Source organism: Canis lupus, chromosome 11, assembly GCF_011100685.1.
Source record: "Canis lupus familiaris isolate Mischka breed German Shepherd chromosome 11, alternate assembly UU_Cfam_GSD_1.0, whole genome shotgun sequence".
Classification (NCBI taxonomy): Eukaryota; Metazoa; Chordata; class Mammalia; order Carnivora; family Canidae; genus Canis; species Canis lupus.
In genome coordinates this window covers 67500844-67516396 of record NC_049232.1, presented here as the reverse complement: position 1 = coordinate 67516396, position 15553 = coordinate 67500844, and the positions used below count along the sequence as shown (strand labels likewise).

At 36.1% G+C, this 15553-nt stretch overlaps 1 protein-coding gene across 2 annotated transcripts in view; it reads right to left on the bottom strand.

Moving 5' to 3' along the window:
- KIAA1958 (uncharacterized protein KIAA1958 homolog) overlaps positions 1–15553 on the bottom strand; it is a 161442-nt gene that overhangs the window by 18126 nt on the left and 127763 nt on the right. For both annotated transcript variants that reach the window (XR_005367168.1, XM_038553120.1), the window contains exon 3: positions 3163–3335. Coding sequence is in view for 1 of the 2 variants with exons in the window: in XM_038553120.1 (XP_038409048.1) it covers positions 3163–3335 (173 nt within the window). In the remaining variant the exon portion in view is untranslated. The remainder of the gene's footprint in view (positions 1–3162; positions 3336–15553) is intronic.

Sequence of the window (15553 nt, the reverse complement as noted above, 5' to 3'; positions counted from 1 at the left end):
GCCCAGGGCATAACCCTGGAGACCAGGGATCAAGTCCCACGTCAGGCTCCCTGCATGGAGCCTGCTTCTCCCTCTGCATGTGTCTCTGCTGCGCTGTCTCTGCCTCTCATTAAAAAAAAATATTAATATTTTATTACTGGAAGTTTGAACCTTTTGGTCACCTTCATCCATTTTACTCTCCTTCACACCCTCACACCCCTACACCTCTAGCAACCATTTATCTTTTCTCTTTTTCTACGAGTTCAGTTTAGGTTGTTGTTGTTTTGTTGTTGTTGTTGTTTTGTTTTGCTTTTATATTCCACATATAAGTTAGATCATATGGTATTTGTCTTTCTCTGTCTGACTTATTTCACTTAGCATAATGCCCTCAAGGTCCATTCATGTTGCTGCAAATGGCAGGATTTCCTTCTATTACATTGTATGTATATGCACCACATTTTCTTTATCCATTCATCCCTCATGGACACTTAGGTTGCTTCCATGTCTTGGCTACTGTCCGAGGACCCTAAATAAGGGTGCAATGAACATGAGGGTGCATAAATCTTTTCATTTCCTTCAGACAAATACCCAGACGTAGAATTGCAGGATCACATGGTAGTTCTATTTTTCAGTCTTCTGAGGAACCTCTATTGTATTTCCCATAATGGCGGCACTAATTTACATTCCCACCAACAGGGCACAGGGTTCCCTTTTCTCTACATTCCTTGCTAACACTTATTATTTCTTGTCCTTTTGATACTAGCCATTCTGACAGGTGTGAGGTGATATCTCATTGTAGTTTTGATTTGCATTTCCCTGATTAGTGATATTAGCATCTTTTCATGTGCATGGGTTTAGCTTTTAAGATGTGTTGGGTGGGATCAGAGCAGAGCTCAGTTTAGAGCTAACTATTCTCCACATCTGATGAAAGACTTTTCTCAGTACTCTCATTTGTTACCTTCCTCTAAGGGATCAAGTCCTATGCTGTCTGTTCTGTCTGAGAACAGTTGTTGTACATATTGTGCTCAGTTTTCTAGTTGTTACAGAAGCAGGGTAATTTTGGATCCGTTTGTCCCTGTGGCCACAAGTGGAAGTTTTTCTTTATTTTCAAATCTGTTGGATTATTTTGATTACTATATTGTTGCTTGCTCAATTTTATGATTCTTTTCATTTCTATAAATATTTCATAATATTAGTCTATCTAAAGTCCTTGGTGTCTAAATGTATTGATTGTTGTGTCTATGCAACCTCATTCATGGTGACCTATTTCCTTGAGCAGCTAGTGTTTTGGGTTGAACATGTTTCTGTTTTTTTTTTTTTTTGTTTTTTGTTTTTATTTGTGTTTTAATGGGCGCATATTTAGTTGATTTTAATCTGCAAAAAACTTAAGTTCCTTCCTTTTGGGTGTTCCTCTTCAAATATTATTAGCATATGACTCTGTGAGGAGCCAGAACCTAGAACCTCTTTAGGCTCCTTTCAGGGTTCTCTACTAAATCAAGGATTCTTCTGTGCATTTGTCTCTTCCCTTCTTTAATAACGTTATCAATATATGCCCTCAGGGTGAACCCTGCCCTTTGTGTTACTGCTCACTGCTCCAGTTTCAGCTGTCTTTTGTGTGTGTGTGTGTGTGTGTGTGTGTATGCGCGCGCGCGCGCCATGGATGTTTCCCTTCCTTTCCACAAGTAGAACAGAGAGGCCCCTCACAGTATCTAGAGCACCATGCTGTCAGAAGTAGAAACCTGGATTTCTTATTTCATCTATTTTTGGTGCCCTAAACACATCACCCAAACCTGGAGATGTCACCTGCTTTGAGCTTCACTTATGACTTCTTTGTGCAAGGTATTTAAGTCTATGCTTCCAGCTTTAACATTTCTCCCATTTTTGTTTGTTTTATATTTTTATTTTTAAAATTTTTAAAGATTTATCTATTTATTCATGGAGACACTGACAGAGAGAGAGGCAAAGACACAGATAGAGGGAGAAGCAGGCTCCCCACAGGGAGCCCGATGCGGGACTCGATCCTGGACCCCGGGATCACAATGTGAGCCAAAGGCTGGCACCCAACCACAGAGCCACCCAGGCATCCCTATATATATATATATATTTTTTTTTAATAAGCTGTAGGCCCAATGTGGAGCTTGAACTCATGGCCTTGAGATCAAGAGTCACATACTTTACTGATTGAGCCAGACAGATGCCCCTTTTACTTCCATGTTTTAAATCCCACATTCCCAACTGTTTACTGGACATGTCCATCTGGACATCTGTCTGCTTTAGACTCAGTATATCCAAATCAAAATATGCCTTTCTTTTTTTTTTTTTTTAAAGATTTTATTTATTTATCTGAGAGAGAGAGAGAGAGCGCGACAGAGAGCACAAGTGGAAAGCAGGCTCCCCCTGAGCAGGGAGGCTAGTGTGGGGCTCAATCCCAGGACCCTAGGATCATGACCTGAGTCAAAGGCAGATGCCCAACTGACTGAGCCACCCAGGCACCCCTAAAATATGTCTTTCTGTTCTGTCTCTACATGTCCAAAAGTATTTCCTTTCCATTGAGCAACTTCAAACATTTCAAGTTGGAAGACATTTTAAGAGTTCATGTTACAACTGGAGAAATTGAGGATGAAGGATACTAAATAAACTTTTGTTCATCACTTCCAATTAATTTTTCCAAATATCTCTTTCACTATATTCCTTCCTGTTAAAGAAACTTCAGTGGTTTCCCCCTTCCCTGACTCTTTAGGTCTTATAGTCAGAGCATTCTCCCTATTTTGACAATCCCTTCCCTGATGCCAATGCAATAATCCTTCAGAGAAAGTCTTTCTTTACAAACAAAAACAAAAGAAAACTTCAACATCTTCCTAGTATTCACAAGATTTTAGTTTGCATTTAGTTTATCAACATCTGGTTTTATAGTCTACTATTCCTATATCTGAAGTCTCTGCTGCAGGCAAGTGAATCTATCCCTCCAAATCTTATTCTTCAGGTCACTTAGCCTAGAAGACTCCTGTCTTCATCCAATTCTACTGAAATTCTAACTCTCCTTTAAAACACAATTTTTCTTTTGATTTCATGTTCTTTCAAAGTTTTCTCTGTTCTGTGTTCCTAATAATGCTTAACACAATGCCTAGCACTTAGAAGCTGTGAAGGTGGCTGAAAGAAGAAGTAAACTCAGGAGTTTCTTACCTTGGTGATGTCCGTATGATCTTTGAGCCCGTTGGTCACACACCAATATCGCCACACATTCAGGGCATATCGCGTGGCTTTGGTAGTATTTGGGCTTACTGCACTGGTACACAGATCATTCAAGTCATCATTAATATTAAACACAGGAAATTTGTTGAGCTTAGTAGAATAGGCTAGAAACAAAAACAATAAAAGGCATTAAAATAATTTGCCATTCCCTTCTTTAGAGAATTGTATCTTGGGATCATGTTAAGTAACAGAAATCTCCTAAGACCTAACACTTTAAAAAATGAAATGTCTATCAAGTATACATATATTAGAAGAAATAAAGTAGGGAAAATATTTCTAGCATGGAATCAATGCAGTAACCTTGCGTTTGATTCCAGTATTTTTGCTATATATATCAACTGATGCGCTAATGCAGGCATTCCAGTAACAGAATGGGAAAAATGAATGCAGAAAAACAAAGAATGTTCTGTCCAAAAATTTTCACTGGAAATAAAAGGCATTCATATGAACAACAGCAACAATAAAAATAGAAGGAAATAGGGAAGATGAGTTACACATCCTTTCTCGTTGCCCCCAGTGTATGCAGAGCTGTCATTTCTCTGTAATGTAGTGCCTTATCTGCCATCCTGGACAGCCTTGTATTAAATGGTGCTGGCATATTTCTTTAATTCTTTTCACAAATGAACAAAGCGATATTTAAACCCCAACTCCCAGCCCATCAGCTCACTTAGAATCAGAATGGAAGGTAAAGTGAAAATAATTTTAGGGGAAAGAAGGAAGAACATGCCAGAGGGGCTCGCATCATCTCAGAGGAGAAGGAACAGATTTTAAATTGCAATTGCCAAACCAAGTCAGGTGAAAAGTGGTCTTCCCTCAAGGTGTCCACTTTAATTGTTGGATACAGAAGAGATAATCAAGTCCATAATTATTAGGCCTTTCTTTTTACTCTGTGATCTACTAAAATCAAGCTTAAACTGTTTAAATTGTTGTCTTTGGATAGGAAAAAGAAAACCAACAACAATAAGGTGGACCACTTTAAAATGAAAATAATGCCAACCTCTAGTTTACCAAATGGTCCTGATCCTCTCTGGAATGTTTCTATGTTCAAATAAGGCATTAAGAGGCTGAGAAATAGCAGAATGGAAAGTTGGTGCAATTACCAAGGTGATCTGCAAATTGGTTCCACTTTGCCTAACTCATCTCACCTCCCACTGACCCCACTGAGGAACTCCCAACCACTAGCTCCTGCTGTCCCCAGCATCCACTTTGCTCAGAACACCACATCAACCTTCCCCACCTGTTGCCTGAAAAATCTCCCCATGATCTTTGTACCAAATAGTGTCTTTTTTCCCATTTCCAATTCCAAACTCACTTTTATACAACCTTCCCCACGCGAAACAAGCTCCCTTATTCTCCACAGTATGTGTCTCATATTTGCTTTATTATTCCTTAAAGCTGTGATGTAATCGTGTCCAGAAAATCTCCAGTTGGTATGTATTGCTTCTTAAGACTGTGTCTTTACCCTTTAAGTTTGCTGTTGAACCATTAAGCACATAATCTGCTTTAATAAATGCTTATAGCAAAAGAGAGACAATGCTAGAAAGGCTATCCGACTGTGTCATGTGAGTCCATTCTTCTCATCACCCTCATAAAACTGAGATAACTCATATTGTTTCTGGGACTTCCTTGATATTAATGAAAGGATTCTAGTATAAAATTGATCACTAATTCAATTTAGTTAATTGAATGGTTACTATATGCCAAGAGTTATCTGTAATTGCTAAGCAACTGTGTTGTTATACTTATTTTACAGATAAGGAAATTGAGCCTCATACATTTAGTAACTTCATACATCACTCATCCAATATTTACCAAGGTGCCCTCTCTGTGCCAGGCACTGGGCTGTGTCCCAAGTCATAGAATTAGCAAGTGATAGAGCTAGGGTTTGGACTTGGGTCCCACTGACTCTATGCTCACAGCAAAGGAATCATGTACTACATGAATAAAGTTTCAGTATGGAATACAATTTAGATATTAGCCACTTATGAAAAGTATATCCTGGCCCCCAACATTTACTTGTATTAACCTCCAGTAAGGAGAACTAAGTCTGATTTATTTACATAACCGCGACGGTTTCACTGTGTTTGTTTTTAAACAATCACAACAAAAGACTTATTTGCAACACAGCCCAGTCTCCATCGTCTCAGTACAGCATAGGAGTAGAAAAAAGTCACACTGCAAAATAGGATATTTAAGTTTAATTATTACATGAAACAATTACATGGCCTTAAATAATTTCATTTTTATCCTAGGACAGAGACTGTACACCAAAAATGGAAAACAAAATCCTAGAACACAGAGAAACAGGTAAAGAATGCTTGTATGCTTTCATAATGGGAAAGAAATTGCATGGAAATGATTGACACATATAGTTCTTTCATAATTCTATTTAAATATTAAATTAAATATACATAATAAATTGCTTTTTAAAAATTGTCAGTAAAAGTTGTAGAGCTATGGTGCCGAGGAAATTTTTAGGAGACTCTACTGATGGAGAAACAAACAGAAGTGAGGACTTAGAAGTGAATATAGGAGAAAGAGGGGACTACTAAAGAAAGACGTGCATTTTTCTTCCATTAGAGGACAGGCAAACTGCAAGCTCAAAGTTCAGAAAAGCTGGCCATGGGAGCAGGAGTGACCATGGAGTCATGTACTCACTCTAAGGACGGCTAGATCTGAACAATTCCTCTGCTCTCAATGCATGGTTCGCACTTACATCATTTACAGCACAGGTGTTGGCAAGTACAGTGTGAAAAGTGAGGGAAATTACTGTGAAAAGCTACCCTCGAGTCAGGGAGAGAAGGGGCATTGCCTCAGGAAATTCTAGCTAGCCCCACTGGACACAGGGAAGGGAAAACAAAAAACAGCTGCAAAAAGCAAAAAATGGCTGAATGCATGCCCTCTGTCAGATAACACTTCTCCTGTGTCTACATTTGAGAGGTCCCACCTTCCCAGATTGTTTCCCGCTTATATACCCTGAAAAGAAGCCTATTTGTGGATATTTCTATGTGCACTGATTACAGCTGGGTGAAGACCACTTGCAAAACCCTGCTCAACTATACCTGGAGCTCTGTCCAGATATATCAAACAAGAGTCTTTAATAATATCTAAGGAAATCCCTGTAAGTTAGAGTAATGACAAATCTAGTCTTTCATTTTAAAATGTGAGCACACAGGGGGTGCCTGAGTGGCTCAGTTGGTTAAGTGTCAGACTCTTGGTTTCAGCTCAGGTTGTGATCTCAGGGTTGTGAGATCAAGACTTGCGTCAGGCTCCACATTCAGCGGGGAATCTGCTTGAGATTCTCTCTCCCGTCTCCCTCTGCTCCTCCACCTGTTCTCCCTCTTTCTCTAATAAACAAATAAATCTTTTTTTTTAAAGTGTGTGCACACAAACCAAGCATCATTTGGCACCTGGGGAAAACCAGGAGCATGGAAGTTACCAAGTTACACAAGCAGAGCAACTAACTTCACATTGTACTCTCCCATAGAATTAATTCAGAAAACCAAAGAAAAAAGTCAAAGATCATGAATGTATCATTTCATAGACTTGAGAGCATAATGCATCCTTAAAACAAGAACACCTTTCATTGGAAAAGGAAAATTCAGGAAAACAAGAAAGACCCTGGAAATTTAAAATGATTTTAAAAACGCATTTAAAAAATACTTAATAGAAAAACTGAGTATTAAAATGAAAATGGCTAAAAGACAAATTAGTGACATGGAAGGAATTTTCTCAGAAGGGCAAGCAAAGTCATAACAGTTTTTAAATTTCAAGGGTGAAGTTAAGAGGCAGAGAAGACTGAGGAAGGAGATTCAAAATCTAGCTTGTAAGGATTCAAAAGAAAAAATTATGAGAGGATAGAATAAATAGTGAAAGAAATAATATGAGAAAAGTTTCATTAATCAAAGAGATTTTAATCTTTAGGGTGTAAGGCTCATAACTGTCAATTATACATACTGAAGAAGACATATTTTCTTATAAAAGATATATATAAACATATGTTGGTGAAATTTCCAAGGTCTATGAACAAAAAGAAAATTCAATAATCTTTATCTGGTAAGAGGGAAAAAGTCTTTAATATAGTAACAAGAATCAGATTTCTCATCTGTGACACCACATGTTAAAAAATGACTCTGTCTTCTCAGAGTTCTAAGGGAAAAAGCCTATAAAATGAAGAATTCTATTACCTACTTAAGGTATCATTCAAGTGCTAGGGCAAAATAAAGACATTTTCAATCACGAAAGACACAGCATCCAAAAACAAGTTAATAAAAGAAATGAAAACTTAAAAACTTAAAAATGATGGCAAGAGGACTTAGGACTATAAGGAAGGGGCTGGTATTGTACTATCTTTCCTGCTGGAAATAAAGCTAGATTAAATGCATGGGGAAACAAAAGTAAGTGGACTCAAGGAGCAAAACTCCTGGAGAGTAGGGAAACACATAGAAGTGAGTCCTGCATTGATCCCTGTGTTCCTCTTCAATCATTTGAAGAGTTGCAGTGCAGATCACAGAGCCCAAACAGAAACAAGCAGCCTGAAGTCTACAGCAATCTCAGTGAAACAAGTATACAAATATTCATGTACAGGACTAATAAGCAGCCAGTACTTGATAGTCAGAGATCCTGGAAGAAGGGAACTATGGAAAAGTGAGTCGACATTCTGCGTGCAATTTTCCTTCCTGGAATTGCTGATTCCTGAGTTACATATGAAGAGGCAAGACACAGAGAAACCAAGCAGAAAGGAGATATCACTAAGAGAAAACTTCATGGCACTGAGGAATCAAGAATAGTAATCCAGGGCCTTCTAAGGAGAAGAAGAACAACCCTGGCTTTCATTTGAGACCCAGGAAGGGCTTAACTATAAGAATAAGAGAAACTGGAAATATAGATGGTCCCTGACTCATGATTTCTCAGCCATATAATGATACAAAAGTGATAGGCATTCAGTAGAAATTGTAATTCAAAATTTGAATTTTAAGCTTTTCCTGGGCTAAGTGATATGTGGTAGGATGCTCTCCTGTGATGCTGGGCAATGGTAGCCAGCTGCAATTCCCAGACTCATGATCATAAGGATAAACAACTGATAGACTCACAACCATTCTGTGTTCACATGACTATTCTGCTTTGCATTTTCAGCACCATATTCAAGAGACTATGTGAGATATTCAACACTTTATTATAAAATAGGCTTTGTGTTAGATGATTTTGCCCAACTGTAGGCTAACGTCAGTATTCTGAGCACATGTAAGATAGGCTAGCCCGAGATCCCGAGATGTTCAGTAGGTTGGGCATATTAAATGCATTTACTACCTGAAACATTTTAACTTATGATGGGATTATCAAGATATAACCCCACTGTAAGTCAAGGAAGATCTGCAGAACAGTCTCACTTGGATGAAGGTGATCTGCTTACCCTATTTGCTAGCTTGCAGAAATTTAAATCCTCTCTGGAGGAAGGATAACATCTTCAACAAGTTTTCATACACAGTGGCCAGCAATCAATAACAAGTTAACAGACATACTATAAGACCAAATGAATGAAAAACAACAGAAAAATCAGATAAAATAATTATCTGCATTATTGCAGTTGTCAGACATGGATTTTAAAATAATTTTAATATGTTCAAGGAAATAAGGAAAAGATGGAGAATTTTACTAGAGCATTAGAATCTATTAACAAAATGACAATTATAGAATTCTCTTCCTTCATTCTCTTCTTCCCTTCCTCTGCTTTTCCTCTTTTCTTCCAAAACTATTCAGTTTCAAAGTTGTTGGTAGGGTGGAGCAAAGTAGGCATCTGTTTTCCTGGAGTATGTGTGTGTTGAAGGAGCTGTGGGGGCTTAGAGTGAGGCATGAAGTCTGCCCAGTGAGGGGAATAGGAATCTGACTGGGGCAAGAAATATGTTTCAGCAGGAGGCAACAAAGCCTGAACTTGGAGAAAACAAAACATCCCATGCAGGGGTATCCAGGTATGTGGGGTGACTGCCTGAGCAGTGCAAGGAGGACACTCACACAGAAGTGGGAGACATGGGAAGAAGCCCTATGTGAAAAGTCAGAGTCCTACTGGAGTCTTACTGGAGTGAGTTGGGCTTCACTGCACGGGGAGTGGCTGGGTGCCAGTATTACAGCTCAAGAAGTGTGATGAGGGCTTCCATGGAGGAGGGCTTCCTAGCATGGGATGTCAGAGCTTGGGCAGAGTGAGAAAAGTATCTGTGGTTGGGAGGATGGCCCAGTGCAAGGTGTTATAATTTGAGTAGATAAAAGACAAGGAGAAAATCTTAAAAGAAACTGTAGGAAAAATACAAATTACCTTCAATGAAGCAACAACAAATTGATTTTTCAGCTGATATGATGGAAGCCAGAAGACAGATGATTATCTTTAACGTGCTGAAAGAAAATTGCTACGAGTGTGGAATTCATATGAAGCAAAGCATCCTTCAAAAATAAAGGTGAAGTACAGGGGAAGTCATACAAAATAATGAACGTATTTGTTATCAGCAGTCAAGTATTAAGTGATAATAAAGGGAGTTTTTCAAGTAAAGGAAATGATCCAGGATGGAAGCACATTGACAGAGCAAAAAAATAAAGAATACTGGAAAGACTGAATATGTAGGTGAATCTAAATGAACACAGCTGTTTAAAACAATACTAATGGTGTCTGGTGGGGCTTTAAATGCATGTAGAATTAATATTCATTACAATAGCACAAAAGAAGGTAACTGGAGCTAGTGTTGAAAAGGTCTTTGCATTATCCAGAAAATGATGAAAACACTAATTTAAAGTAGACTTTAACAGTGCAAGGATGCATATTTTAATCTCCATGGTAACTACCACAAGAATATTGAAAGAATGTATAAGTTGATAGAGGAGGAAAATGGAATAAGAAAGACTTGCTTATCAAAAACAAGGCACAAAGAATAGATGGAACAAAGCAAAAGTATGTAGGATTATAGGTTTAAACCTAAATGTACCAATTATTCCAGGATCAATATTCAATTAAAAGATAAGTGATGTCAGGGCACCTGGGTAGCTCAGTTGGTTGAGTGTCTGACTCCTGTTTTTGGCTCAGATCATGATCTCAGGGTCATGAGACTGAGCCCCATGTCAGGCTCCACATTCATCAGAGAGTCTGCTTGAGATTCTCTCTCTCTCCCTCTCCCTCTGCCCCTTCCCCTGCTAGTGATCTCTCTCTTTTTCAAATAAATAAATCTTTAAAAATAAAAAAGGTAAGTGATGCTAGTCTGGATAAAGAAACAAAACTCAGCTAAGTGCTCCTTATACATAGGAATAAATAGGGTAAAGTTGAAAGCAAAAGGATGATTAAAAAAAGGTACATTATGTAAACAAGAAAGAAAAGAACACTGGTATAGCTATATATCAGATAAAACAGACTTTAAGGAAGGATGTATTACTATAAATAAAGAGAAATGTTTTAAAATTCAACAGAAAGAACAATCATAAATTTCTATCTAAGTCTCAAAATATAAAAAGCAGAAGTTGCAAGAATTTTAAAAACTGGCAAATCTACCCCTAAGATTTTAATATATCATTTTCTATATAACCAACAGAACAAGCACATACAGAAAATCGTATGTAGAAGACTGAAACATGCAAACATCAAACTGTACTTAACTGATACACAAAGAACGGCGTGTATAACTACCGCACAAGACACATTCTTTTCAAAGACACATGGCTCTTTTACCAAAATAGAAATGCGAGGACATAAAAGCAAACTTCAACATTTCAAAGGATTAAATCATTCAGAGCATCAGCAGAATTAAAAATTATAAATCAATTACAAGAAGGTCACTTTCGGCCATTAAGCAATAATATGCTTCTAAATAAATCCCTGATGAAGGGGGGGAAAAAAACCAATGGGAATTAGAATATATTTCAAACTGAATAATAGCAATATACATGTCAAAGTTGTGGGATACACATATTGCAGTATCTATAGAGAAAATTATAGCGTTGAATGCAGAGATCAGGAAAGAAAGGCTGAATATCAACTGTACCAGGAAATGAGAAAAAGAACAACATATATACTTTAAAAAGTAGAAAGGAAACAATACACAAAACAGAAATCAATGAAATAGTAAATTTACAACTAAAAAAAGTAATGGCAAAAAGATGAATTTGAAAAGACTAACAGAATTAATAAACTGGTAAGAAAAACGAGAGAAGGTAGAAATTGCAATATCGAGAACGAAACCAGGGTTATCACTACATATCCTACAGATATTAAAAATACAGAAAAAAGATATTATGAACAACTTGATGCCAATACACTTGGCATACACTTGGAAATTTGGATAAAATGGACAAACATATAAAAAAGCCACAACTTCGGGGATCCCTGGGTGGCTCAGAGGTTTGGCACCTGCCTTTGGCCCAGGGCATGATCCTGGAGTCCTGTGATCAAGTCCCAGGTCAGGCTCCTTACATGGGGCCTGTCCTCTGCCTGTGTCTCTGCCTCTCTCTCTCTCTCTCTTTCTGTGTCTCTCATGAATAAATGAATAAAATCTTTAAAAAAAACACAACTTAACTAAAACTGAACAAGTATAAAATTTAAATAGTCCTACACGCATTAAAGAAATCAAACCTACAATTTAAAATATCACAAAACAGGGACGCTTGGGTGGCTCAGTGGTTGAGTGTCTGCCTTTGACTAGGGTCATAATCCCAGGGTCCTGGGATCAAGTCCTGCATCAGGCTCCCCCTGGGGAGCCTGATTCTCCCTCTGCCTATGTCTCTGTCTCTCTCTCTGTGTCTCTCATGAATAAATAAATAAAATCTTAAACAAAATCTTAACAAATCTTAAACAAACAAATAAAATATCACAAAATACCCTTCAGGTTCAGATGGATTTCACTAGCAGATTCTTTTAACATTTAAGGAACAAATAATGCCAAACCTAAAAACTCTGCTAATAAATAGAAAAAGAGAATAATACCCATTTTCCTTTTTAGGGTAGCATAACTTTTCTATTAAAAAAATGACAAGAATAATACAATAAAAAATTACAAGCCAACACAACTCATAAACAGATGCAAAAATCCCTAACACAACATGAGCAAAATGAATGCCTACCTTACACCACAAACAACTAAAAGACCCCAATTTCAAATGGATCATAACCTAAATGTAAATGGTAAAACAGTAAAGCTTCTAGAGGAAAATATAGATCATCTTTATGACCTTGGGGTAGCTGCACATTTTTAATAGAAAATCATTATTATTACCTCAAAAGTAAAAGATGTGATAAAAAATGAATTTCTTTAAGATTAAAAAGGCATTTATTAAAAGGCACCATTTATAGGGTGCAAAGGCAAGCCACATAGTGAGAGAAGATATCTGAAATGTATACATCTAATAAAACAATTAGAAGGCAGCTAGTTCAATTAAAAATGGGCAAACTTGAATGGGTACTGTATAACATAAGAAATACTATTAGTATTTTAGGAAATAAAAATTAAAATATATCCGCCAAAATGTCTAAAATAAAAACAAAATCTACAAATATCAAGCATTGGTGAGGATGTGAAGCCACAGAACGCTCCTACTCAGCCAGTAGGAATGTCAGTTTGCACACTCACTTTGGAAACTAATTGGTATTATCTTACAAAGTTGAACATACAAATATTCTACGATCCAGCAATCTTACACCAGGGTATATATATACCCAACAGAAACATGTACATACTTACTGAAAGGCATGTGACGTGAATATTCACAAAAGTATAATTAATAACAGAAAACCCCAAACTGGAAATATCCATATGTCCATAAACAATAGAATGCATATGAAATTGCAAAATGTTTATACAATATATTATTACACAATAATGACAAAAGATGGATTACTAGAATCAACTAACATGAAAAATATGGATGAACCCCACAAACACAATGTTAAACAGAAGAGGCCAGACACAATAGAGTGTGTTGAAATAGTCCACTTATGTAATTAAAAAACAGATAAAATGACTGTCTGGTGAAAAAACAAAGTGGTTGCCTGAGGGAGGTAACTAAGGGAGGGCACAGGAGGGAAATTTCTGGAGTTTGGGTAATATTCTATGTCTTTCTCTAGGTAGTGTTTTCAGCAATATGCTTTCTTCATAAAAATTAACCAAACTGTACATTATTTGTGCCCTTTTATATCTGTAAAATTCAGTAACAAAACTTTCAAAAAATTCTTTTTTTAATTATAAGATTATTTATCTATTTATTTATTTAGAGAGCATGAGCAAGGGAAGGGGGAGAGGGCGAGAGAGATAGAATCTTAAGCAGACTCCATCTGAGTGCAGAACCTGATGGAGGGCTTGATCTCATGACCCTGAGATCATGACCTGAGCTGCAACCAAGAATCAGATATTTAATTGACTGAGCCACCAGGCGCTCCTCAAAAAATTCTTAAAATTAAAAATGTATATATAAAACCTAATATATAAAGAGCTATACCAGGTACCTGGATGAGAAGGCTCAATATCATAAGAATGTGTAATTTCTTCAAATAATCTTTAATGTGGTGTAATTCTAATTAAAATCCCCCCTTTTCGGTTTTACTGGTCAAGTTGATTCTAAAGTTTATCTAGGAGAGTAAATGCATAAGAAAAGGAAGGCAATTTTGAAAATAATAATTGGGAGGTTTTGCCCTGAAAGATATAAATGTACTGTAACACTGCAATGATTTGAAGTGTAAGTTCTGGAGAAGAAAGAGAGAAATATCAGTGCAACAGAACAAAGTCCAGAAAAGGTCTGTGTAAATATGCAAATTGAGTATATAAGAAAGGCTCCAATTCAAATTGCTGGGGAAAGGATGGACTCTTCAATAAATGCTTTGAGAAAATAAATAAATAAATAAATGCTTTGAGATAATAAGCTACTGAGTTAGAGAAAACAAAAACAAGCAAATTTAGATTCCTATGTCATACCACACACAGCACATTTCCAAATGGATCTTTTTTCAAAAGGCTGTTTCCAAAAAGAAGACAATTTTCATGATTTTGGGAGTAAGAAAAGCCTTTCTCAGCATGATACAACCCAGAGCTATAAAAAACACAGATTAACAAATCAGATGACATAAAAATTCAAAAGTTCTGCATTGAATAAATTTAAAAAACAATAAACAGACCTGGAGAAAATACTTATAACACATAAAGTGACAAAATGCATATGAAAATCTCCTTTAAATCAATTGGAAAAAGATAACTCACTAGAATATGGGCCTAGGATATGACAGGCAATTATTCATAGTAGAAATACAAATAACAAAAGCATTAATAATAATAAGATAGTATAATCAAAAGAAGATGTATTTCATTTATCAGACTGGCAAAAACACAACGGTCCCTATCTAAATAGTGGCTAGCATCAGGGGAATTTGTACTAGTTTAGAAAAAAATTTGGACACATTGGTTAGTATTTACCTCTGTGTGACTTTTAAGCTTTGCAATATGAATATATTATTTTTTTTAAGTTATAAAAATGACTAGGATTTTGGAAATGTATATGTAGGAAAAATAAATGTTTTTTATTTGGCTCAGGAATTTCTCTTGTAGAAATTTATGCTAAACATTTAATCATAGATACATACAAAAATCTACGCTCAAGGATATTCTTGAAGGCAAATTTATGGAAGTGAAAAACTGGATACAAATCCAATCCAACAAAACCATCCAAAAACAAAACATAGTATTACTGCTATGTAATGGAAAATTATGTAACCATATAATAATCACACTTTCAAAGGCTAAAGATCTTTTTAAAATGTACAAAACAGTAAATACAGCTTGACTACAATTTTTGAAGTACATCTATGCATAAGAATTGTAAAGTAAAACACCAAAACATTAGTTGAATTGCTTTTATGGCTAGTAAAATTCCTGTGATTTTTATTTCCTTTTATTATATTTATTAGTATTTGTCAAATTTTTCACAATGAATATTTACTGCCTTAACATTTTAAAAGCACTACAAATTTTAATAAAGAAAATGCTCTTTTAAAAAACAATAGTTGGGTCTGAAAATGTTTGCCACCAATTCAATGTTTGCTTTTAATATAATCTTTTCAGAGGCTATATCACCAACATGAAGTATTTCGTACATATTAGACATTTTAGTTACTTGATATCTTCTTAGAAAATATAATTATGAAAAAATTAAATAAATAAAACTTTTTGTAAAAGAAAACATTTTCTGAGGTGTAGGCTAAATATTATTCAACTTGAATTCTAATGTTCTTCCCCTATTGGGGAAATAAAATTTCTCATGTTTTATTTATTTATTTAGTCATGCCTTAGATGTATAACTTGTAATC